Source organism: Phocoena phocoena, chromosome 8 (assembly GCF_963924675.1).
Source record: "Phocoena phocoena chromosome 8, mPhoPho1.1, whole genome shotgun sequence".
Taxonomy (NCBI): domain Eukaryota; kingdom Metazoa; phylum Chordata; class Mammalia; order Artiodactyla; family Phocoenidae; genus Phocoena; species Phocoena phocoena.
In genome coordinates, this window is record NC_089226.1 from 46820583 (window position 1) to 46848093 (window position 27511).

General features: G+C 48.1%; 1 protein-coding gene across 1 annotated transcript in view; it reads left to right on the forward strand.

Moving 5' to 3' along the window:
• ME3 (malic enzyme 3) overlaps nt 1–27511 on the forward strand; it is a 199204-nt gene that overhangs the window by 156796 nt on the left and 14897 nt on the right. Inside the window, exon 8 of the mRNA XM_065881257.1 lies at nt 20722–20831. Coding sequence (XP_065737329.1) covers nt 20722–20831 — 110 coding nt within the window. The remainder of the gene's footprint in view (nt 1–20721; nt 20832–27511) is intronic.

The window sequence follows — 27511 nt, forward strand, 5'->3', positions numbered from 1 at the left end:
CTACAATTACCTGTGGCTGACAAGAGAAGGGAATGAATTTGGCTTAGAGAGCTGGTTTTTTCCTTCCTGTTTCCAGGGCTCGTTGCATATCTAGTGAGTCAGTAGTCATTCCGTGATTCCCCACAGAGAAGCCGTGCTATTCGTGTGAGAAGGTTAAATAAACTAGGATGTAAGAGGCTCTTCAAATCATCATTAAAATCAGTTCACAGACACACTCACAGAGTGTACGTCAGCCAAGAGGAATGTGTCCTTAGGTGGAAAAGACAGGGGTTGACACTTGGTTGTTTTAACTTTCTAATAAGCTAAAGCAGATGTTTCTGTGGATACTGTAGTTGGGGAGTGAGCCAGTGTCCCAGGATCTCTTGGGAATATAGTAGCCCCGTGATGGAATGCCCGGCCGGGGCAGCGCTGGGTGAGTCAGGGTTTCCACTTATATTTTTCATTTCTATTACTTACAGAAGAATGGATGGGAATGGTTCATTTTAAGTTTGTACCTGGAGCCCCAGCTCTGTCTGATGCTTGGCCTGGGCTGGACAGAAGTTTGACGTCAGCAAACTTTAGGCAGGCCATGAGAGGAAGCCACCCCCTTTCTCTAGTTCACCAAACCCTAAATATAGAGATTGCTAAGCTCCTGAGATAAGAGTGATAAACAAGAAGGGAGATAATAGTTTTTTTTAAAACCTGACTTTTAAAAAAAGCATCTGCATTTTAGCTCCAGGAAAATTTCTTTTTGAGTCTCTCCATCTTTCTCTCTGATTTTCTCTCTCTCTCTCTCACACACACACGCGCGCACACACACACACACACACACGCACACACACGCACCATCCTACACCAGATTCCTGAGGTTTATGCCATAGTGGAACCGGCATAGTACAATTTCATCACATTCTGGTGGTTAAGGCAAATCAGAGGTGCATACCAGATTCCAAGAGAGACGATAACACAAGGGTCGAAACACCAGGAGGCATGGTTCATTGGGGAGCCACCAAGGTAACAGACTACCACACACCATCCAGCCTGGGAGGGGTAAGGAATGGGGCAGCCAGCATTACAGGAGGATGCGCTCTGAAAATGCAAGAAGGGCGGAGAAAACCATAGCATCATTACACATGGAAACAGGGAGATGCATCAAATACAATTGATAGTCAGTTATTGAGTATCTGCTGGTATATATGACGCTGTGTCAAATGTAGGCGGAAATCCACGGAGAAATAAACAGTACAGCTCTCAAGGAGCTGTTCATTCAGAGACATTTTTTATCTACCTACTGGAGTTCAGACCCGACCTCTAAGCTTTCTTGGCCTCGGAGTCTCTTTAAGGAGAATTCTAGGGAGAAAACATAAAGTTGGGAGTTACCAGTTCATAGATGGTAGGTAAGGTCAAGGGCATGGTGGGGTTCACCTAGGGAAAGGGAGTAGAGGAAGAAGAGAGAATGGCTCACCACCGTTTTCGGAACCGTGCCCCGTGAATAACTGCAACTTAAAATGCTCAACAAAATTGAGGATTAGACTAGGATGTTGTTGGTAGAAATGGCAAGGAGGGTAAAAGGTTTCGTTCCTCGTACCTGCTCTGATTGCTAGGATCCTAAGGCCTCTCTAGGTGCGGCAGGAAACGATGATTGATGAGCAATGTCTGCCCTGCAGGGGAGTGAAGCGTGGCAGCATATGTGCCATGCTTCCGCCATCCTGGATCTGTGAAGAGCCTATGGCCTAAGCATCTGCGACTTCATGAGCCCTCACCCTCACCGGTCCTTCTGCAACTCCTACAGTCAGCAGAAACTCAGAGGCCAAAGGAACCTGAAGGCTGAAGATTTCTCATAGCTAGGTGTTCAGGGTATTTCAAGAGCTACACCAAGCCTGTCTGTTGGGTCCACATGAAACTGCATCTCCTTCTTCTGAGTTACAGAAACATGCAGGAATATGCTCCCATGGGTACACTCCACCCTCAGGCCCAGCCCAGTCCACTCTGGAACAAAGCAGTGGATCAAATAAACATAAGCATATGAATACTGACCTGTGGTTCCCAAGCATGGCTTGGTATTGGACTCATCCGGGGAGTTATCAAGAATATAGACTCCAGCCTCCTATGCCATAGTAGGCCTGGGCTGAGACCTGGGCATCTCTGTTTTTGAAGCTTTCTTGATGCTCCTGTTAGAGCCACACAAAGGTTGAGATCTAAAAAGCTCAGATGGACTACATTCCCAGTAGAGGCATGTTTTGAGCAGCCCCAGCTCCCCCTACTTTCAGAGTCAGACTGGAGCCTGAGGCAAGGGTTAAGGACCAATACACGTCACATACAATTGATAGTCAGTATTGAGAGGCTTTCCACACATCTGCCCACCAGGGATCTGCATGGAGAAAGGCCCAGCACCTTCTCTGGGCTCACCCTCCCAGGCAGTCTATCTTGACAACACACCTGCAGCTCTAACAGTTTCCTTCTGGTCTGAAAACCCGCCAGGCCAGGCTGTGCCTGCTGCTTCTGCTGGTATCCCCTTCGCCCTGGAGGAACTTGAGCTGCTTTCAGGCCTGACATGATTGCATTTCCACATATGGGGAAGGCACACACACACACATCTGGGCACCCCTTCCCAGAAGACTCGTCACGGGGAGGAATCAGGCCTGCCTTTCCCCACCAACTAGGTGCGAGCTCAAGCTTGATCCCCCGGCCTCAAGCCTTGACTCTGTGAGGGCTGATGAGCGTGGAAGAGGGAGATGGCAAATGCATTGGTAAGGTAAAGGCAGTCGTGACTGCCTCGTTCAGGGGGTTTCTTACAAAATGCTTCCCATGGAAATACAGAAAGTCACATCACCCTCCCAACATGGAATTTGACTTTTCAAACTCGTTCCATGAGGGAATATATTTTTCTGGCAAAGAGACAGGAGCAGCAAGTACCGCATCGAGTGCTCCTGGGAACTGAGCTTTATTTCACCACTGAGGTGAGAAAACTCATTCTGGAAGCTCCAAGAAAGCTAAGAGCAGCACAAACAAACAATGTATCTAGTCATGCTTTTCCAGGGCTTTTGAGTAAGGACTACATGCCCAGCACTCTACTAAGCCCTGTAATGAGATTCAAAAGAAATAAGACATATGCCCTGTGTCCTCATGAATCTTACAGACCTTCCCAAAAGACAGCATTTTGAACAGGAACTGATTAGAGAAGTGTTAAGTACTCAACTGTTTGGTGTTGACTTTCAGTTCAGTGGAAATTCAGAGAAAGAAGCAATCAGGGATCACTGGGAAGAGATGGAAAGTAAACAGATTCAGGGCCAAATGTGATTAAGCAACAGGAGAAAGCACATTCCACATGGAGGATACATCATGAGAAAAGCAAGGACACAGCAAAGGCAAGGACAAGGCAAGGAGTACTCAGAAGACTCTGGAAGACTGGTCCCACTAGAGGTGAATGTTTACTGGTTCCAAAAAAGGTTAAGTAGCAATAGAGCAGGCTATGTGATGGGCCTCGAAACCCAGGCAGAAGGTTGCAATTATTAGAGCTCAGAAGTGGAAAGGGCTTCAGTTATCTAATCCAGTGCTTTTAAACCAAGTTTCCCCAAAACCCAGGCATTCACAGAGGTGCATCAGGAGTGCTAGAAATGAATATTTTCCACCAACCATACAAGATTGAAACCACTTGAAGGAAAACATCATTATTTTTAATCGCTTTCTGTGTCAGGGTTCTGCTCAAGATTTCATTCATTAAAAAATTCTTCTACTAAAAATATTTGAAAACTATCAATCCACACAAAACCTTATCTGGGACTTGATTCAGAGAACAATAGGGAGCCACGGTAGGTTCTTGAACAACAAAGTATTGAAATTGACAGGACGTGGGAGAAGATTAGAACAGCAACCATAGCAATGCCCCAACTCAAATTCTGCCCTCCGCAGAGAGGTCTGCCCTGACCAGCCTGGCCTGAAACTCTTTTGCTGTTTGTAGTCGTAGCATAACTTATTGGCTGTATAATTCATTTGCTACTTAATCATGCACTGCATCACGGCATCTTTTCTATAATGGTCTAGAGCTTTTCTTTAAAGTTTTTTGGTCTTTTAACTTTTCATCGTCAGAGCAGAGACTGGGCAAAGATGTGTCTGGACTATTGTAGAGAGGTTCAAGTATCAGCCTGGCCCAGACTAGATGGACTTTGAAGAACATTCCTTCCTCAGGTCCTGTAACTCTGTAACATCTCTACCAGACTGGCAGTTCCTGGGGGGCAGGGAGCATGATTTTACTCACGGTGGACCCACCGTAAATAGTAAGGGTGGGAGTTGGACGGTTGGTTGGTTGGTTGGGTTGGTTGGCTGAGGGATTGAAAGCCTTCACCAGGCTATCAGTTAGAATGGACTGAAGGTTATGAATTTGATGGCATCTGAGGAAGCTCAGAGGAAGGAATGTTGGGACCCATTCTAGCTTGTCTGGCCTCTGAAAAAAACAGATCAGTTTCCCAGTCTCAGCCTGCCGTGGCTAACTGTTGACAGTCCAGCTCCTACGTGTTCCCATCAGAATAGCAGCCAGATGTTGCAAAATGACAGTCTCTCGTGCCTGTGAAGACTCTATCTTGGGTCACAGAAAGGGCTGCGAGGCTGTAGAAAAACACAAACCAGCACCCAACTCTCTAGGACCTATTTGTTTCCATCGTGACCGAGCGGACTGAATAATTGAGAGGCCAAAATGTGATGGAGGAAGTTCACTAACTGGGGGGATGGATTCAGTGATGCCAGCTGTCTCTTCCCACTTCATTTTTCCCCAAGAAGCAGATTGCATCACCGGGTATCCGAGCAGGAACAAAATCATGCCCAGACCTGAAAGTTTCATACTACAGCAGAGGAGAGGGAGGGATAGAAGGGTTTTTCCCCCTGATTTTTCTCAATGGATTAATAATAATAACAACTCTTTTTTACTTAATTGCCTGCTATGCACAGACTCTAATATAAGCGCTTCATACAGCATTAATTCACTTAATTCTCACAGCAACCCTCTGGGGTGGGTACTATTATTAGCTTCATTTTAAGGGATGAGGAAACTGAAGCTTATAAGGTGTAAGTAACCCCCCTAAGAACGAGAACCCTATTAAGACCCCACCCACTAACAACAGTTGTTAAAAGCACAATATCTAGAGCTACACTGCCTGAGTTTGAACCTCTCACCTGCCACTTTTTTTTTTTTTTAACATCTTTATTGGGGTATAATTGCTTTACAATGGTGTGTTAGTTTCTGCGTTATAACAAAGTGAATCAGTTATACATATACATATGTTCCCATATCTCTTCCCTCTTGCGTCTCCCTCCCTCCCACCCTCCCTATCCCACCCCTCTAGGTGGTCACAAAGCACAGAGCTGATCTCCCTGTGCTATGCGGCTGCTTCCCACTAGCTATCTACCTTACGTTTGGTAGTGTATATATGTCCATGCCTCTCTCTCGCTTTGTCACAGCTCACCCTTCCCCCTCCCCATATCCTCAAGTCTGTTCTCCAGTATCACCCGCCACTTATTAACAAGCTATTTAATTTTCTGTGCCTCGGTGTCCTCATTTCCAAGATGCATTTTTAATATTTAACTTGTAGAACGCTTCTGCTGAATAAATGAGACAATCCATGTAAGATGCTTACCATTATACCTGAGTGATAGTAAACATGAATGTTTGCTATTATTAATAATAATAATAACTTAGGCAGTTTCCAAAGCCACTGTCGTTTAAGCAGTGCTTTAGTACTGCCTCCATTCATGCAGTCAGTTAAATTAGCCATTAATATATTCATCTTTTCCTTCCCTAGTCCCCCACTCATCCATCCCTGCCATTCCAATAATAGCGTCCTTCTCTTACTCAATTCTTCTTCCCTGGTGCTAACCTGAAGAAATAAAAAGAACTGTTCTGGAAGCACTGGGTGTGATCCATCTCCATGTTCAGATCCCGGGTTTGTACAATTAGTAAATGTTTGGTCCTTGCCCTCTACACCTATTCAGTTAAATTCTGCCCACCACCACCCTCGCCCAAGTGGAGAGGCATTGTGTGTATCCATGTAGACATGCGGGGGTGAGATCTCATACTTTCTGTAGTTGTTTCAGATGAGCGTTATTTGGGCCTTACAGACCCGCCGTTCTGAGAGCTAAGAAGCTCATTTCCCAAGTGAAGAAATGAGTATAAAAGTGTCCCCTACCAGTGACATGGCTGGAGAACCTGGCAGAGGGAAAACTAAAACTCTATAGGGTCACTCCCACAACCCATGCCTTGTGGAATTCCTTGAAGGGAAAAGCAATTCCCCAATGAAAATAAACTCATGGTTCACAGTAACCCACAGAGAAACAGTCCACAATGTGGGAAAATCAGAAACTAATAGAAGAATTAGAACCCCAAGGAAAAGGAATATTCTGAGAGAGACTATAAAGTGGTTATACTTAGATGTATTAAAGAGCTATTGTTTATAAGAATGAAGGAATAAGGAAAGTACCTAACACTTTAAAAAAAAAAAGTAGCAGGCAGACTTGAAAAAGAAACAGATAAAACTTCTGAAAATGAGAAACAGAGTCATGGACATTCAGCAGAGTATACTAATGTTAGCTCAAGACACCGTCAGAAAACCCAAATCCTTAAAAATCACTGCCTGCAGGCATTTCAGAGACCCTCCAGTCCTACTGTTGATGATCCAGAAAGAACTGGGACACCAGGTGTTTTAATCAGGAAAGATTTCTCTGAGCTGCTTGTGAAAAAGAGCATTTCTCTCAAGGGAAAGAAAGGATGGATAAGACCGCAGCCCCCAAATCCAAGCCGCATCATTCCACGCCAGAGAGGATGTAGCAATTCCAGGCAACCCCATGGTACATTTACTCTCATTTTCTCTTTGCCTCTCTTTCTCTGTCTCACTCATTCATTCACACATATTATGCAGTCTCTTCTTATTCTACTGCATTCATTTTATTAGGCTCAAGCACATTGTTTTTTAATGTGCTTGAGCCTATTAAAATGGAGAAAAAATCCTAAAAGCGAACGACTCTGTCAAGATAAGTTATGTAAAGAAAAAATGTCTGGATGTATATATACCACGCCGTTAACAGTGATGACAGTTAAGGCATGAGATTGCTGGGATTTTTGCTTTCCAAGCCAGTCATTCCTATAATGTTTGGTTGTTTGTGTGCAGGCATTTCTATTGTAATTAGGAAAAAAAACAATGGATTTTTTAAAATAACGAGTTAGGCAGCAGTTCTTTCCCAGAGATAGCTCCTTGTGTTTTTTTTAAAACCCACTAATGATACAAAGAAGCAAGCAAGCATCCCAGGCTTCACCCTCTGGTGAATTGAGTACTGGTCTAACCTAGGCTCCTACAGACAATAAAGTAATTCACATCCATCAACTCATGTAATACTCACAAAAATCCTATTAAGTAGATACAGTTATCGTCCCATCCCACTGAAATATAAGTTCCAGGGAGAGATCTTTGTCTCTTCTGTTCACTGCTGTATCTCAAGCGCTCAGAACAATGCCTAATGGCAGCATGGATTCTCAATAAACATTTATTGAATGAATGCACACTTTACAGGTGAAACTGAGGCACAGAGAGCTTAGGGATCTTGTCCCAGGTCACACCATTAGCAGTGGTGGAGCCAGGCTTTGAACTCACATGGTCTAACTCCAGAACCCACCTTCTAACTTGGATACTCTCTATTTCTTTTCTTCTACGTGAAAGAAAAGACAGTCCAACATACTCCAGACACCTTTTTTGATGCAGCAGGCAAGGAAGACAAATGGGAGGAAGGTCTTATGGAAACTAGTCTACTTCACATACTCATGTCTCCTCTCTCCAGCTTGTTCTAGGGCAGGGTTAGTGACCCACCAGTCCTCACCATTAGGGAGGCTATGGAGGGACCAGCCATCGACTCCCATTTTCAAAACTCTCTAGCCTTTCTCAGCGAGGGACGCATCCTCTTTTTTATTTTTTTATTTTTATTGACGTGTAATTGACATGTATCATTGTATAAGTTTAAGGTGTACAACGTGTCGATTTGACACATTAATTTTTTAATAGATCTTTATTGGTGTATAATTGCTTCACAATACCGTGTTAGTTTCTGTTGCACAACAAAGCGAATCAGCCATATGCATACACGTGTCCCCATATCTCCTCCTTCTTGAGCCTCCCTCCCACCCTCCCTCTCCCACCCCTCTAGGTCATCGCAAGCACCGAGCCGATCCCCCTGTGCTACGCTGCTACTTCCCACCAGCCAGCTATTTTACATTCGGTAGCATATATATGTCGATGCTACTCTCACTTCGCCCCAGCTTCGCCCTCCCACCCCATGTCATCAAGTCCATTCTCTATGTCTACCTCTTTATTCCTGCCCTGCTACTAGGTTCATCAGTACCACTTTCTTTTTTTTTTTTAGATTCCATGTACATGCGTTAGCGTACGGTACACATTAATATAGTGCAATATGATTACCACCACCGCGTTAGCTAAGCCTTCTATCACATCACTGTTATCATTTCCTTTTTTTGTGGTGGAAAAATGCCCCAGCACCTGAGTCAGTTGGCACTTGGTTCTTCCTTCTTAACTACCTAACAGTGGTCCAGTTGCCCCATCATTCACCAGAGCTGCGCGCCCCCTGCAGGCCTCTCCACAAACTGCAAACCCAACCAGTGTTACTGAGCCCCAGGGGAAAAGCTGAGGCTCATTGGCTCCAAGCTTCTCCTGGTGGTTTTAAACGATACAAACAAAGGAAAAGCCCTAAGCTTATGGCATCCAGACTACAAGGCAAGTTTCAAGATTTTATTTTAATTTTGAAAGAGTGTAACCATTAGCTCTGAATCTTGATTGTAATGTTTCACAGGAGCGTTCAGAGTCCCTCTCGGCAGAGACAGTCACTGCTCAGTATTTTCATATACACTGAATTTTAGGAATGCCTTTTGCAGTTCAACCTGTGTCTTACTTCATTTTCCCACCTGGCCCTCCCTAGGACTGTAACACACATCTTAGAATACCTGAACAAGAAACAACTTGCTCATTGATCCAACTCCATCACTTTATAGGTGGGGAAACTGAGACCCAGAAAGAAAGTTCTTTCCCCGGAGTCAGATAATGATAAAAAGCAGTGGGAAATTAAGGGGAACTTATCCAGTTGTTTGCTCCCATTCGCATAATTCATGAAATCTCTTCCAAGTTTCCATTTAGCCTGTATTTATCATATGCTTTCTCTGGGACCCAGAGTGTGGCCAAAACAAAAAGACCTAGAGTTCAGTTGAGTTCAGACCTAGAGTTCAACTGTCCTAGAGTTCAGTTCTCCCTTGAGCTTGTAATATGGACACATAAAATAATCAGAAAATAGTTCAAGGCCGCATTCAATTATTCTTTTATCTAGTTATTCTTGTATTCACCCATACTTTAATTCATTCAATGGACAGATATTTATTGAATGTAGCAATAAGTCAGAAATAGACTTTGCTCTCAAGAAGCTTATAATTGACTGGGAAAAATTAAAATATGCTTAAATAATTACTGCTGAGTTTGTGTAGATTTAATGTCTACTTAGTTAATGGCCCCGCCTGCAGCGTCAGTCAAGGCTGATGGGGGAATACAGTGGTCAAAGGCCTGGGGCATTTAGTTGGAGTTCAAAGTCATGGCCTTCTTCCCAGGAAAGAGCTAGCAATTCACTTTTACAAAGAACCTACTCTGTGCTGGGTGCTTTACTTTTAATTATCACAGCAACCCTTAGGGATAAATAAACTGAGGTTCAGAAAGGTTAAGTAACTTGTCCCAAATCACCCAGTTAGAAATGGAAGAGTCTGGGCTCACCCCAAATCCATCTGACTTCAAAATCAGAGGTGCTTTCCTACAGCCTCTGCTGCCTGCTCTCCCAGCCTAGCTGGAAACCCTTCCCTGCTTGCGACCTCATTTGTGTGGATTCCTCGGGGTAAAGGAAAGGGACTGAGCTATTGTGATACAAAGATACTTTGCAGCAGTGGCCTCTAGAAGAGGACAGTGGGGCTTCCAGGGGACCGGGAGTCACGTGGGCTGTGTGTGACCGGTCACCCCTATCGAAGGACTGTGCTCTGGCAGGCATTCATTCATGCTACCATTTGTTCACCAATGCTGGTTGAGCTGGGCAAGCACAGGGCCTTGGGCATACGGCAGAAGGTTTGTTTGGGCTTCTAACTTGGGTGTCTGAAGCGGATTTGTCCAGAGCAGGGGGCAGGAGAGGGGGTCAGTTAAAACTCCTTCTTCAGCTGTCATGCCCCACGTGGTAAGTGAGACACCTCCCCTGCCCTCAAGGACCCTGCCAAGTGCCTGTTTTGACCTCGTCTGTCCCCTAACCTGGCTTAGTCTTTCCTTTCTTCCCCTCCCTGACTTTGACTCACTTTGGTCCTGAAAGGCCACAAACACAGACTGCGATTTCCAACCTTATTGTCTTTCACCTGAATGTCAACATTCAAGGTGGACGTTAGCCAGTTGCACGAGAGAGGGACAGCTTAGATGCTTCGGGAGTCCAAGGTACAATTGTGTGGCACACTGTATGGTACAAATGCTACAGTAGTACACGTGAATAGAGAGATCAGAATAGGCCAAACTAATCAGAGAACATTAGTCACCTCATGACAACTAAAACGTACAACCTGTGGGCAGATCAGAGCCGGTGTGAATGCCAATGCCCCAGGTCAGCCAGTGGGTCGGAGGCTAGGAAAAGTGCCCAGGCTTTAAGAGCAGAAGGTTGGGGTGTGAGCTGCTGTGACCTAGAGGAAAAACTCAGTACTGGCCTCTGACCTTTGAGGGGTCGAGAGGTCAGCAGATCAGCCACCATCCTCTTCCCAGCACTGGGATTTCTGGCGCCATTTGTGCGTTTGCCCAGGAAGTCAGACAAACGGGGAAATTGAGGAGGAAATACGAACTGTTCCTGGAGTGTTTTCTGTCTGGCCTGGGATTGCCGTCAGAGCAGTGACTGAGGAACGGCCACATTATTCTGGTACTTTTGCTTAGAAGTTCCTGCTTCCTTTGACTGTCTTTTGACACGATGGGAGTTTTCCCCCATTAGGCCGGAATGGCAGCCACAGGAGCCAGCCAGTCTGGCTGCCACACCCGGCACACCAGGGGAATCTCCCAGTGTGGAACCTGGGAAGGGAAGGGCCTCAGAGGTCCATACACCACGTCCACCGTGGCTGGAATCCTTTCCACAACCTCAATGCCAAGTGAAGTTCTGTGGGCCCTGGAATCACTTCCAGGGACAGCGTCTTCCATCCAGCGTTTGAGATCTCTGCCTTATGTGGCACAGAAATCTCTGTCCTGATTTCCGCCTGTCGGCTCTGCTTTTCTCTTAAGGCCGCATAGATCAGTCTACCCTAATTCCCTGCCCACAGGACGGTCCTTCGTGTCTTTGAAGATAAGCATTATGCCTCATTCCACTGAGATTTCTTTTTCAGGTACAATATTCCCGCTTTCCCCAATCCACGGTTTCCAGTTTCCTCACCTACAGAAGAGTTTCCCTGTCATCCTTGTGAGTCCCTTCCCAAGCACCCCTCCCGCCCCGCACAGAGTGAGTCACTCCCTCTACATATGTGTGGTGTGAAGGCTGCACATCTGTCCCTCCACTAGGCTGTGACGTCCCAGAAGGAGGAACCATGTCTTCTTCACATTCCAACTGGACTTTGGCCCCTGTCTGCTCCCATCTCCCTAGGACCTCGATCCCCCATCATCACTCCTCGCATCTCCCCTCTTACTGGCTTCTCTATCTCATACACACACCTCCCATCAAAGACGCATCCATCCTTCAGTCCCACATCCACCACCAGCTGTCTCCCTACCCTTGTTTCATAGCCAAGCCTCTTCTTTAACCCCCCGCAGAACGGTTCCCTCCCCACGACTCCACCGAAAGTGCTCTGGCAAAGTTCACAAGTGATCTTCTGACCGTCACTTCCCCGCCCCCCGCCAACACTTCCAGATCCCTGTTTCCGTTGACATCTCCGCAGCATCTGACACTGCCCACAGCCTGTCATGCGGCTCCTGTGGCAGCTGCCGCCATCCACCTTGCCGGTCCCCCTGCTGACTTTCCTTCTCTAGACTCTCCTCCTCCGCCCCTTGCTGCTCCCTGGACGCAGGTGTGCGAGAGGTCTGTCCTTGGCCTTGCTCCCTGCTCAGTGCACACGCTCTGCCTGAGACCTTCACAACACCCTGAACTCCCCGTTCCTTTCTGCTGAGCCTCATGTAGCGTCTGCTCTTCGTGAACACGTCCACTTGGACGCGCCAGCACCTCAGACTCAGCACGGGCCAAGCCTGTCTTGCGGAGCGAGTCTATCTGTCCCTCCCTGTCCCCAGCCTTGGCGACCAACAGATGCCGCCACCCCCATCCCGGGCTCCTCCTCTTTCAGCTTCCACGTCCTGCACGTGATTAAATCCTGCCCTTAAGAACAATCACCTCCATGGACTCAGTGCCTACGACGTGCCAGGCTTTTTATTTACATTATCTCATTTAATTCTCACAGCAGGACTGCAAGAGAGGTATTATCATCCCGCTGTCTTAACAGCAAAGACTGAAATTTGGATTAAATAACTCGCCTGGGGTCACACGTTTAGTAAGTGATGGCTCCAGACCTGCGCAGCCCCAAAGCTCCCTCCACTGCCCACCCTCTGCCTTCACATCTGTCACCCCGCCCTCCTCTCATTCGTGGTCCCCGTTGCCTTGCCCCAGCACTTCACGGTCTCTCACCGGGGCTCCGTGCCTCCAGCATGTCCTCCCAGCTAGTCCATCCCATCACCCACTCTGCTGCAGAATGGACGTCCTAAAACACAGGCCACTTTCCTTCCCGAAGCCCCTCGGTGGGTCCCCATCGTCCCCCGACTGTGTAGGCTCTTTTACACAGGCATGTAAAGGGGTGGACCCTGAAATCCGCCTAGCCTCAGCTCTCCCCACATCTCCCCTTCTTCACCCCTCTCCCAGCTCTGGTTATTTTCCTGCAGCTCCAGGAAGGCCCCCGCATTCTCATTCCAGATGCATGTGCTGTTCCCTCTGCCTGAGGTGCCCTTCTCCCTCCCCCCCACCCCCCCACCTGCACAGTCTGCCCCTGAACCTCTGCTCTCCCTCAGGCCGAGCCTCGGTCTCCTGCTCTGTGGAGCCCTCAGTGCCTCTGCCAGAAGAGCTGATTGCCCCCTTGGAGGCCTCCCACATGCCTGGGACATACCTTCATTATTACCCTTGTCACAGTATGTTGCAACTGCTTTTTTGATTTTCCTGTGTCCCCGTCAGACTTGAAATTCTTGAACTTGCCTTTGTAATCTAGCAGGGAAGACAGTCCCTTGTTCACAGTGGACACTTAGAAATGTTTGCTGAATTGAACATTTATATCATACCTAGGAGAGTTCCTGGCACAAAGGGGAGACCCTGCCCGATACATTTCTTTAATAATTAAAACAGAAATGTCAATAAATAATTGTGATGCAATGTGATGTATCCTAACAGAGATACGCCCAGAGTAGCAAGGCAGCCCAGGAAAGAGAAGAATTACTGTTACCCTGGGTAAGGAAATCGATGGGTCAGGGAAGCCTTCCTAGAAGACATGACATTTCAGCAGGGCCTTACCGTTTAAGTAGGAGTTGGCATGGGTAAAATGAGGCCCTCTGGGCACCCGAGCAAAGACATGGAGCAGTGCAAGGGCCCACAGTGGTTGGGAAGCAGCAAGATATGCCCAGGGCGACGGAAGACATGAGAAGGGGGTGATCATTAAGGTTGGGGCCAAAGTGAACGCCATCTAAGGAGTCTGAACACAACCCCAAAGGCAGTGGGAGCGCTGTAAGGATTTTAAGAAAAGAAATTGCACAGATTTGTGTTTAGAAAGATACAGTGGATGGATTGGGGGAAGGGAAATAAAGCTGGAGGAGGTGAGATCCGTTATTATAGGATCCTGGCCAGAAGTAACAATTGCAGGAATCCCAGGGAGAGATGGCCTCGCCCTGAGTCCACCCAGCCCCTGCAAAGTTCTTTCTGCAGAGAGCTGTGTCTGTCAAATTGTGCTCTATCATATAAACGGAGAGGGTGGGACACAGAAGGGTGAGGTCTCTAGTCAGCTAAGTTTGGAAAATGCTGAGTTAAACAGCCTTCTTAATGCAGGACTTTTCAGAATCTTTCATACACATTGTATATGTTATATGAACATCCAGTTTCCCAAATGGTTTGAGCCATGGAACCTCTTTCTGAGAGCATCTCAAGGGACTAGAGTTTAATGGAATGTGTAAAATAAAAACAAAGACCTAGAGCTTTCGCGATTCTGTCAGCTCTAATTCCTGGAAGGACAAAATAAACAAAGGAAATAGTCTTCCACTGAGTATAACTGATGTCCTCACCATGCACTCTGCTGGGGGGTCTTGTGTGTGTGTGTGTTTTGTTAGGGGCATGGAGTGGGCTGCCATGGAAATGAGTGGTAGGTTTTAGTCATTCTGTTTGGAGGCAGGCTGAGCAAATTCACCTGCTCTTCCCAGGTGCCCTGTGTTTGTTCAGGCCTGAAAGAGGTCAGACCCAAGTGTTTGAAAGAATGGCAGGTCCTGACCTTCAGAACAAAGAAACCAGGTCTACAGCCCATGGAATGTTCTGGTCTCACCACATCTCTCACGCAGCCTTTGGTCAGTTTGCTGGGGGGAAGGGCAGAGCAACCATCTCAGAATCTCTTTACCCTGGGGAGGCTGCATCCCAGGTGGCAGGTACCCGGCTCCGTCGTCACCTTGTCACACACAGCTCCCTAGGGCTCCCAGGCACAGGTCGCCATTTTCAGGCTTCCTCTTGGCCTGAGGGCTGGAGGAAGAAACCTTTTAACATCCACCCATCGGCCTTGTGGCTTTAAGTGAGCCCCTGCCTTAGAATGCCTTCTATGACAGCGCCAAGGCCGTTTCCCATCCGAGTCCCCAGGGTGGAGGAGTCTGGGCAGCTCCGCGTGCGGCCTGGGAAGGCGCCTCTTTCTCCATTACAGGAATTCTCCCCTGAGAAGCAGCAGATATTCCTCAGCCCCTGCCAGGAATTCAGGGAGAAGAGTTCAAAAGTGCAGAAGGGGACAAACAGGAGCCGCCCGGGTGAGGGGCAGCTTCTGGCAGGATGGAATGTCAGCGATGAACTGCCGGCACTGAAGTCAGGAAACGGCCCAGAGCCCTGAGTAGGGGGCCTGAGCGGCGCCCCTCTGGAGGGGCTGCTGCTCCAGCTGTACGACCCGGACAGTGGCTGCCTCCGCCCTGCTCGCTCAGCCGGTCTGCTCTGGGTCAGCTCAAGGAGGACTCGAAAATACTGATGTTCCTGTCATACGTTGCTCTTACCAGGAATGGTCAGACCTTCCTACTTTGGACTTACATCTCAGTGAAGCTCCTAGTGTATCTATCCAAACCTACGTTAAGGGGCTCCTGCTTCCCCCGCGAGGCTCTCAGATCAGGAACTAAGACCCAGAGAGAAAGGGGACTCACCCAAGACTCAGAGCTTATATCAGAGACAGAAGGAGAATATGATTTTCCTGTCCCCCAGTTCAGCGTTTTCTTCACCACATGGCACTGTTTTTCTCGTTGGAGGAAGAAACCTAACTTTAACATCTACTTCACTTTATGTTTTACAAAATCATATTGCTGTTAAAACTAAACTAAGTTCTGGCGTCAGACAGAGCTGGATTCAGATTCCAGCTCCACCCCTTTCCAACTGCAGGAGAATAAATAACCCCGGGGGCAAATAACTGAACGTCCTGTAGCTCAGGAGTCCTTCTCTGAAATGGCGCCTACCTATGTCATAAGGTCATGGGAAGATTAGTTGAGATAATTCATGCAAAGAACTCAGCCTGATGCCCAGCACCATCGATAACCATTAGCTGTTTTTGTTACTGTTATCGTTAGTAGAAGTATTTTCATGAATATGTAAGGCAGTTATAATTAACATTTAAATTGGTGTTATGATGAAAGTCCAGCATCCTGTATTTGGATATACATGGATGAATTGGGAAAAGGTTTTTTGTAACCTAAGCTTTTAAAATTTTCATTTTGAAATTTTTTTTTGTTCTTAATTGGCTTTTAATTAGTTTAACAAGTTGGCAGGAAAACTCACACTAAAATTCCACCAACTCCTTCCTGTACCCAGCTCTTCCTAAAACATTTACTGAACAACTACAGTATTGGTTTATCATGGGTGCTCAGTAGATGCTTTTGGATGGATGGATGGACAGGCAGATGGATGGGCAGAGGGAATGGATGGAGGATGGATGGATGGATGGATGATGCAAATAGAGCAATTGAAGTAACCAGCCTTGGTTCAGACTGGATAGTTAGTGGTGTGGTTTCGTGAAAAGCCATAAGTCAGGAGCCAAGGGACCAGGAAAAAGTGGTAAAGGGCCCAAAGGTCTCCCTGGAGATGAAGAAGAGGTATAGTGAAAGGAAGGGAGGTGGAAGGAGAGGCTGTGGTCAGAGACTGAAACGCACAGTGTGAAATTTTAGTAGGAGCGGCTCCTGGTGACGAAAGGTCTGGGGAGCAGCCATGGGGAGGGCATCCAAGGTGGGTAGGGGTCCTGGAGGTCATTAAATACAAGGAGGTCAAGAAATTCTGAGTCTAGGTTATTGGATGGCAGATTCACATAGCCTTTTATCCAATTCCAAGTTAGGATTAAAGTGACTTGAATGAATGAGATTTTACTCTGTATCTCATCAAATTCCTCCCTGGGAAGGTTCTCTTACGTGAAACTGAATTTGCCATGAAAGAATAATAGTGCACTGAACAAAGGTATTTATTTATAATCCCTGCCTTGTTTTTTAACCTAAGAGTGGTGTTGCTTAAAGGTCAAGTGTGTGTGTGTGTGTGTGTGTGTGTGTGTGTGTGTGTGTGTATGTAAGAGACAGAGAGTGAGAGAAAGGAGAAACGACGTGCATCACATTGTTTTGTCGTCTGACCTTTTCAGCATTTTAGCTCCAGGCCAGTGCGGGAGCAACACTGAGAGTCTTGTGAGGATTCTATATATCAAAAGGTCACCGACAACCAAAGACATTCTGTTCCTCCCTCCCCATCCAAATACTTGAAATTCACACCCTGAACAAAAATTCACAGTAAATGTTGGTTTGGTGAACATAGCATTATAATTGTGCACTGAAGGGGGTTTCTTTTGTTTTCTTTTAAACCATTTCTATTCGTTGTACAAGGAGAAGAGGGCTGGATGGTGGGTCAGGAGACACTGCAAGCTCCCTACCACTACCCGCACCAGCACTTGCTCTGTGACTGGGAATAAGAATTGTGGCCAGGATGACACGTGTTTAGCACTTTACAATTTAAAAATCACCCCCAGCTTTTAATCCTCACCACAGCCGCAAAGTTGGCCAGGCAAATATTATGCCCATTGACAGACGGAAAACTGAGGCAGAATAGAAAAGAGAAGTGACACTCGGTTGCAGTGGCAGACCCAGGTCAGGCCCATGATGCCTCCTGACCCAAGCCCAGAGCTCAACACTGGACTGAGGCAAGTTGCTGCCTCTCCATTTCGGCCCCTGTGACATGAACCTGTCTCCAAATCCCCCCACCAACAGCTGCAACTGGAAGGACCATGGCAGGAGCAAATATTTGCCTACCCACTGGCATTTCTACTGTACTTTTTTTGCTTCCTCCCTTTTCTGGTGGTGCGCTTCCTTTTACAACAAACCTCTATAAACGGTTTCTGAGAATCACTGAGCTATGTTTGTAATGCAGATGTACTCAGGGAGTATGTAAAGTAATCATTTTAACAAAAGGAATAGATATTTAAAATTTAATACTAACTACGGGAAAAGTGTCCATTGTGTAAAACATAGTTTATCTTTGGATTCGATGTTTGTCTTTGGTTTTACAAAGTAGTTTGTACTTTCAGTATTTTCTACATAATATAGTCAAATGCAGAGCAGTTGCAATGCATCCAAAAAATGGGTACGTTTTCTGAAAAGAAAAAAAGGATATGCCATGCACAAAATTCAGAGGTTGGAAAAAAATGTGTTCTGGGCCACTTCAGTGCTACTCACCCCCTCACAGCCACCAGCCTCATCAGACAGATGCCCCGACAGCACAGGAAGCCCACCACATGTGGGCCCCAGCCACTTTTTCCAACAAGGTCGTACGTCTTTCTTTCCACAGCTGGTCCCAAGCTGGTCCCAGGCCTCCAGTTCACACAGTTGGGAATGGCAGGCACTTCTCCCTACCACATGCCCAGACACTCTGTGCTGAACAATCAGGGCACTTCTTTTCTCAATGAACATGACCACAGATACTGTTGGTCACAAATTGGTCCATGAGATGAAACCCTTTTTCTGCCCATGGAGTAAGTAATTTTTAATAATTCACATCACACTTGCTTCCAGAAAGACTCCAATAAGAGACACAGTACAGGGCTTCCCTGGTGGCGCAGTGGTTGAGAGTCCGCCTGCCGATGCAGGGGACGCGGGTTCGTGCCCCGGTCTGGGAAGATCCCACATGCCGCGGAGCGACTAGGCCCGTGAGCCATGGCTGCTGAGCCTGCTCGTCCGGAGCCTGTGCTCCACAACGGGAGAGGCCTCAACAGTGAGAGGCCCGCATACCGCAAAAAAAAAAGAGACACAGTACAACCCAAAAAAGCAGGATCAAAGAGCCAGAATCGAGTCAGGGGAGGGTGTGTGCAGAGAGCCTCAGCTGAGGGAACCTACCGTTAAAGGGAAGAAGACAGCTCTCAGCTTCCTGACGCCCAGTGTTAACAGGAAACACAGGTTACCAATCCAGTCACTTTTTAGGAAACACAAACTTTTTCCTGACTTTGAAATCTAGAAGGCAATTCTAGTGTAGATTTTAAATAAGACAACTCAAGCCGCTTAATGGGCCTTGTCTTTACCCACCAAGGCAGTGTTTCTGAGTTCTCCAGACAGGATCAGAACGATCTGGGGTGCTCACTGAAAATGCATTGTACAGCGTGGTGACCGAAGTTCATAATTACTGCTGTATCACGCACTTGAAGTCTGCTGAGACGGTAGATCTTAAGTGTCCTCAGCCCTCAAAAAAAAAAAAAAATGGTAACAGTGTGAGGTGATGTGTGTGTTAATTGGCTTGATATTGTGGTAATCATTTCAAATGTATACATGTGTCAGAACATCCTGTTGTGTTCCTTAAATACATACAATTTTTATTTGTCAATTATACCTCAGTAAAGATGGAGGAAAAAATACAGATTCCTGAGCCCCACCCCTAAACTCACTGGGTGAGTCTTTGGGAGATGGGCCCGGTGCTCTGCATTTTGAACCAGCTTACCAACTGATCCTGCTCTACCTGTACGTGGAGAACACCCTCACCAAGGTGTCAGTGGATGACAGTGGCTTCATGCAGTGGCCTTTCCCAGCCTTCCCGGTATCTTATCAGGGAATAATGCCTGAACCCAGAAGAGTCTCTGGTGGAGGGACTTGAGACTTCAAGATCCACCAAGGGAGATATCTGGAGGCTGCAGAGGCTCCCCAAGCCTGAGTGGCAGAGGAGCCGGGCTCTCTGCATGCGCTTGGGTTTGGAGTGAGCTTTCTGCTGGGATTTCAGATGGCCACAGGCCACAGAGAGACAGGGCCCCATCTCAGCCCTTCCAGCACCCCTGGGGTCTGCCATCCAGAGCCCGTGGGAGTCACCAGCCCACATTAGAGACAATGATATGGGCTTGGCTGACCACCAGGCTCCGTACCCCTACTCTCTCTGCCCCATCCTCGTCCATAATGGGGCAGGCAATTTGCAGCAATGTGGATGCAACTAGAGATTATCATACTAAGTGAGATAAGTCAGAAAGAGAAAGGCAAATACCATACAATTCCACTTTTATGTGGAATCTAAAATAGGGCACAAATGAACCTATGTATGAAACAGAAACAGACTCACAGACATAGAGAACAGACTTGTGGTTGCCAAGGGGGAGAGGGTTGGGAGAGGGATGGACTGGGAGTTTGGGGTTAGTAGATGCAAACTGTTACATTTAGAATGGATAAACAACAGGGTCCTACTACTATATAGCACAGGGAACTATATCCAATCTCCTAGGATAACCTTAATGGAAAAGAATATAAAAAAGAATGTATGGCACTTCCCTGGTGACGCAGAGGTTAAGAATCCGCCTGCCAATGCAGGGGACACAGGTTCGAGCCCTGGTCCCGGAAGATCCCACATGCCACAGAGCAACTAAGCCCGTGCACCACAACTACTGAGCCTGCGCTCTAGAGCCCGTGAACCACAACTGCTGAGCCCGCGTGCCACAACTACTGAAGCCGGCACGCCTAGAGCCCGTGCTCTGCAACAAGAGAAGCTACCGCAATGAGAAGCCCGTGCACCGCAACGAAGAGTAGCCCCTGCTCGCCACCACTAGAGAAAGCCCCCACGGAGCAACAAAGACCCAACGCAGCCAAAAATAAATAAATATATGTATATATATATTGTTTTTGTAAATTACATGGGAAGTATTTTCAAACGAGTAATAAATCTTCAAAAACAAAGAATGTATGTATGTGTCACTGAGTCACTCTGCTGTATAGCAGAAATTAACACAACATTGTAAATCAGCTCTACTTCAATTAAAACTAGATAACTAAATCATAATGGGGCAGGCAGAGCCAGGAGTCCAGGAGCCAGCCAGGTGGCATAAACCCCAGTGAATGAGCCATGCCACACCCACACCCACCCCTGGGTTGCACTGCCCTGCTCCCCAGTGCAGGCTGGGACCTGCCAGGCGTCAGCTCGGGGAGGCAATTACATGCTCTTTCCTCTCCCTCTCCACAGGTTTGGAATAAATTGCCTCATCCAGTTTGAAGACTTTGCCAATGCCAATGCCTTCCGCCTTCTCAACAAATACCGCAACAAGTACTGCATGTTCAACGATGACATCCAAGGTAAGTTTCCACCCCTCCTGACAAAGCCCCTGAGGACGAATGCCTTCTCACAAAGGCTCACCTGGGTGCCCAGGTGGGGAGGGGCCACCTCATAGCCGGTTTGCTGCCAGGAGCTGTTGAAGAAAGAGCAGTAAATCCAGATTCACTTTGCTAATTCTCAGCTCTGTGACCTTGGACATGTCCCATAACTTTGCTAAGTCTCAGTTTCTTCACCCATAAAATGGAGATGATTACTGCTTCAGAGAAAAGTAAGAATTTGGTTATTAGATATACGAAAGAAATTTTAAACAATGCTGTGATTTACTAGCTGGTTGAACATGGGAAGATCACATCTCTGAGCCACAGTTTCATCATCTATTCATTGGGAATGATAGTAACTACCTTGGAAGATTATTGTGAAAATTTAAAGAGCTAATATATGGAAAGTACCAGCACATAGGACTCATCAGACCAAAGCATCAATCGCCATAAAAGTGGCCTTCGCCAGCCACAATAGCTCACTCTTGGATTTTCCAAACACAAGGCATATCACTGTCAGGGAATCAGGATAAGGCCTTCTCTTAACTTGGCTGGAATGAGTGCTTCTCACAATGATAACCGAGGCCCCAGAACATTCCAAAAGTCAATGGGAAGCATCTTCTAGTTCAGGGTCAGCTTGGCTCCCTGTTCTGTGGACCAGAAATATCTGAAGGTCCTTGCTTCTTGCTGTGGAGATGCCAGCATGTGACACTGGAGTAGGAGGGGTGGCTTCTCAGCGATTATCTCACCTGATCCAGGAGCTCTCAGGAAGGAGCATTGCCAGTTATTCCTAGCATTTTATAAAGCCCAAGGGAAACCTTGATGACATGTAGGTTATTATTGAACAAATGAAGTTTGGCAAGCAAGATCTTTTCAAATCAAGGAACCATGTCATGTAAAACAGAACAGGTTGGTAGGGGACAGGTATTGGTCCCTGGGAGTTAAAGATGGGCCAACATTTTGCAGATGAGGCCCAAAGAGGTCACAGTTTTCATCAAGTGAGTAAGACAGACCTAGGAGGATCCAAGCCCAGGTTAAAAATAGCTAAGGTTTAGAGCTGAATACTTGTTATTCATCAGGCAGGGTTCTAAGCACTTCACAGCTTAATCCTACCAGATATCACCAACCCTGTCTTACTTGTACTCCTGTGACCTCCCTCTGGGTCAGTTCCCTCTGCACATTGAAAGCTCTGCTTCTCAGCTTGGGACAATCTTCCCCATCATCTTTGGCTCAGTAACTCGTACTCACCCTTCAAGGCTCAGCTCCAGGGTCTCCTGTCCCAGGGAAGGGACAGCCTGATTTGGGTGCACAACGGGTGCCTCCACAGCTTCCTGTGCCCCCTCTGTCAACTTTCTTACCACACTGTACCCCACATGCCTGCATTGAGTTGTCTGTCTCCCCAGGAGACAATAAGCTCCCAGAGGCAGGAACCACATCTTTTCTCTTCTCACTTCCCAGCCCCAGCACAAGCGCCTGGCGCACTGTAGATGCTTCATTAATGTTTGAAGAATGAATGAACGAGGTCCACCTGCACAAATTGAGATTCTCATAAGCACCCTGTCCTTGTGGGTGTGTCTACACTGGACACCTGCCCCCGAAGCCTCTCTCTTGTCCAGGTCGTCATACTCACCCAGAAATGCACCCCACATGTGCTCACACGCAGACATATATACATCTTCACGTGTGTACGCCCTCATGTATACACACACACAACTTCTTAAATTAAATCAATTCGTTAGTTTTTAGGTCCTGCTGGTACCCAGTTCCAGTAGAGTCTATTTCACTCCCAGGCAAAGCCAGATGGAATGGTTTTCTGGGTCCCACGGCAAACAGAGGAGGAATTTCCCATTCTTTTCTCAGAAATGAGAGACTAAAGTCATTAAACTAAAATGCATGAGGAGAGCTGGCAAATCATACTAGAATGGCAGGAGCCCTATAATATCGAGTCTTTGATCGGGACAACCTGACCGTTAGGCGTGGCCATGTGATTAACAGCACCGCCCAGATCTTCCCTCAAGAAAGGACTTGTTGCCCCAGCTGGCGGCAGGGCTGGCTGGAGCATCAAGCAGACCACGGTCCTGCCCTGCCAGGACGGCATCACCAGGTGATCAGGGAATATAGAAGCTCAACCATTTTGGCCCAGTGCAGGACAGCTCTGAGGGCACATTTAACTCCAAGGCTCCCCACGGGGCTGGCTGAGGCCCTGGGGACCGCATCACGGCTCAGCTTCTCCTACTTCCCCATCCTCGACCCCATCCTGCTTCCACTCCCTCCCTGGCACAGGTGTGCTGATCCCAAGGCCACTTCTTCATAACATCCTGAACACTTCACATCTCTCTGAATCTGCTTCCCGGGGAACCCAAACTGTGCCAAGTAATCCAGCTGGCATGAGCACAGAACTTTAGGCTAGAAAAGTGTTTTCCATCCACAATGTTTCACAGCTTCCTGGCCTCACCACCTCCGCCTGTGGGGAGGATGGACATTGCTGTTCACGTCACTGATGAGACAACTGAAGTTCAAGGCTTAAGTTTTGCTCCACGTCCCACAGCCTAACAGGCATAAAGCTGGGGCTAGAATCTAGTCATTTCTAACTCGGAATTCACTGTCTGTCCATGACGTCGGGCTGCCGATGATCCCTCGTAGGTGAGGCAGTGCCGTGAGTCTCCTTGGTGAGGATTAAATTCCGGACCCCACGGAAGTGTGGGTGTCACCGCTCTCCTCACCCCTCCCATCCTCTCCTCTAACTCCCACAGTCCACAGACCCCCCCGATGAGGCCTGGGGACGGGGAGGGGCTGGCCCACAGTCACCAGCTGGTTAGTGATGGGTCCAGAACCAAAAGCCTATGATGTGTACTCTCAGTGCTGGGTGGACGATTAGCAGACTGGTGAGGAATTCCGGGATTAATGGGGCAACGTGGAAGATTAAGCTCATGCTAGAATTGACCCCCTTACCTCCAAATACAAGGTAGAGAGCAGAGGAAAAAGAAACATGAAAAGACATAGCCATGCTCAAAAATAGAAAGGAACGCCTGCATGCACAGAATTGGAGAGAGCTGGGAGAAGGGGGAGGGTGGGAGGAATCACAGTGGTAAACAGACACCAAAACCAAACCGCACGTGGTTGCTGGGGACAGGCCCGGTCCCCCCCAACAGGACTCGTGGTCAGGCAACACCCCAGAATGGCGGGGGATGGGCCCAGGCTGCCCACATGAAATGAACACCAGCGCAGCCTCACATCCTCGGTGGAGTGAGGAAAGATACGACTGAAGGCCTCAGGGTCCCCACCAGACTGAGCTCTGTGAGGGCAGGGCCGTGCCTGGTGCTGAGCAGAAGCTCGGGCACAAGATTGGAACTGTCTCCCAGGCAGTCCTGCTGTTTCACACTCCTGGGAATCACCAACCCCACGTGGCCGACCACAGGGTTGGGTCTCTGAAGCCCCAGCACTGGCAGGGTAAAGAGCTCCCCAGGGCTGCCATGGTCTCCTCCGTGCGCCCCCCGCCCCAGCCCCGGCCCTAGTCCCTGCTCAGACCGGTGGGAAGCCTCAGCCTCCCCAGGCTGGTTCTCGGTGAGCAGGGCTGCCCGTGCACTGACTCATCGCTGGAAGCCTCTTCAGGAGTTTTGGAAAAGGCAGAGGCTCAGGTGACTTTTGTTGTTTCAGCTGGGATCACAGAAGCATCCCGGCTCTTAGCGGAGGAGAGAGAGGCCTGGAAGGGGAACAGCGCTAGGAATGGCCATGCTGGAGGACTGGCCAGCTGTGTCCTTCCCAAGAAGCCAGGTCCAGGATACCACTGGCCTGGTGAGCACAGGCCCCCGGCCTCCACGGCTAGCTGCCCGCAGTGTGGCTGGGGACAGCAAAGCCCAGCTGGCCTGTCAGCTCCAGAGCATCCTCCCAGCCCAGCAGGCCTCCCTGGACCTGCACTGCCCTCGAGTCCGGCCACGTTCCCGAGAGCAGACGGCCAGTCAGGGTGCCTGTGTGGTATGTCAGGCCATGGTCGCCCCTCATACTTCCAAGTTTTCATCTGTGAGCCAGAGTTCTTAACAGTCAGAAGTTGGACTGAGACAAGCCTAGGTCTGAATCCCCACTTTTCTGCTTTGGGGCTTTGGCCAGGTGGCTTAAATCCTCCCAGTCTTCTTTTCCTGATCTGTAAAATGGACGTGACAGTATTCACAGCCATGAGGGAGGCTCAGCCAGTACTGCCAGAAAGATCAGGATGCCTTTCTAAGGCCAGCGTTGATCCTGGCTGGATGGGCACTCTGCTAACTCATCGTTAAGTGTTTTCATCATCACCCTTGCTTATGGCACCAGGTAGTTGTAAGGGCTGCAGTGATGTAACGCGGGAACAGGCATGTAACCGCACTCAGTTCTGGTACCGGGTACTGATACCTCTGGTGCACAGGAGGCTCCCAACACATGCACCAGGGGGGAGGAGGAAGTGTTGAGACCGAAAACAGAGAGGCTTTGGTGGAGATGAGAAGAGGCACCAGTGTGAGCGCAGGCCTGGGAAAGCCTGAGAAGGGCGGCAGGGGCCCACCTCACCTCTTTCCTCTTTCCACATCCAGCCTATTCTTCCAGCCCATTGAATTAGTTCTGTGAGTTTCCTGCCGATTCTGATTCTGAATGTGCTGGTCCCTCTGCCTAGAACTCTCTTCTGCTCTCGGCTAATTTCTCTTTGTCCTTGAGGACTCAAACCTCACCTCCCCCAGGATACCGCACCCAGGGCCAAACCCGTTCCGCAGGCCCCAGGATGACCCCACCCTTCCCCAGGGCCTGGGAGTGACACTGGGCAGTGGCCACCCGCTTTGCAGAATATTTCAAAGTACCCCGGGGCTCAGATGCCACAATAGGAAGGGGGCAGATGGGGAGGAATGGCCCAGCTCTGAAGTCTGTCCAGCTGGTTTGTCCTGTTTACAAGACACCAGGGGTTACTTCCAGCTGTCAGCTGTCTGCTGCTCCTTTCCTACCACACACAGTAAGCAGCAGTTCCTGGCCCTTCCCGTGTCTCTCCCACAGTGAAACCTCCCCCGGCCGCTTCAACCTCATCTCTCCCCAGTCCCCGGAACCTTCCTTTTCGCTAAGTCCTAGGTTCTGAGGCTGTTCTTCCCGTACAGGGCTTTCCCAGCCCTGAGATTCTCGTGGGTCTCTTCGCACGTCTAATCCTGGCTGCTCTGAGACCTCCCCCTTAGCCTGTTGCATCAGTTAAATCCCCAAAGAAGCCAAGAAGATGGTAATTATTCCCTCCGGCAGCAGAATAGTCTAACCCTGCTTCCTTCATGGGCCGGGAACTGCCTTCTTGAGAGTCCAAGGGCTCCAGAAAATTCCCTTCAGGACACAGAAACAGGGTTGAAGTCATCTAGAAGGCCTTTGCTTGGTTTCCAATAAGGGGAACTTGAATTTTCTCAACAGTTATTCTGCTAACCCCTGTGCCCAAGACTGTTGTATTCATCTTCATAAATCTAAGGTTTCATATACCCATATACCCAGTGGAGCCCCAGAACAGGCTCTCAGTACACGCTCATGAACAAATGAGCAGCCGCTGGCTGCCGTGGGAAGGTAATTCTGCGGATCATGAAAGGGGGCCAACCTAATCCTAGAGGATGCCCAATCCCCCATGGCCCCAGGCCTCCAAAGCCACCTTGGCTGGACCCTGCCGAGCCTAACTCCCTGTGCTTCTTGCTGCCTAAGACAGCAGCACTGTCTCACCTGAGAAGCAGCTAGTTCTTTCCCTTTTCTCTGATAGTGTGTGGTTTCGAATGGAAACTTCTTTAACTTTGTCAAATGTGACCATTAAAAGCAGAATAGAAACTACATTTTCAGTCCCTCTGTGCTATTTCCTGAACCTACAACCTCCAGTACTCAGTTTGCAGGAAATGCAATTATGGAAAGCTCCCTCTGAAGAGGAAAATTTGTTTTTCTTTCATCGTGAATGAGGAACAAACAGTCATGCTTTCAGCTGCCCTCAGCATTCACGGGCACGTGTTCTAACACATCCCTAGACCCCCGGGCTTCTCCAGAAACCTCTGCAGCTTCCTTCCTCTCTATTTTTAAATCCCTAATACATTACCCAAGACCCTCCTCCTCAAAATGAAAGTTGATGATGGAGATAGCGTTCTTTGCCAAACTTTATAATATAGGATTTAAGAACTGCTGTTTTTCCTCTTGAGTTCTGGGCTGTGAATACGGCAACTTGCCACTTCAGAGGATGGCCTCAGAGAAAGATCCCAGAATGGAGGATGAGAAGTAGCCAGCAAGGTAGCCAGTGAGCGTGGGGTTCCAGAGGCCACATGCAGAGTTTCCCAAAGGAAGGAATGAACACCAGTATCAAATGCTGATGAAAGGTCAAGGAAGAGGAGGGCTGAGGACTGACCACTGAACTTGGCAAGATGGAGGTGCTGGTGAGGTTGACAAGAGGTGGGGCAGTTGCCTGATGGGACTGGGTTTCAGGGAGACCAAGAAGAAAGGAAATAGAGGTAATGAGTATATTCAGCTCTTTAGAAGAATTTGGCTATAGAGGGAAGTAAGAAATAGGGTGGGAATGACATAGGGTCAAGAGGAGGCTTTTTAAGGATGGGAACTTGATGACATTTGTATGCTGATGGCAGTGATCCACTAGAGAGGGATCAGTTGAGGATGCAGGAAAAAAAGGGAGAGAATTATAAAACAAA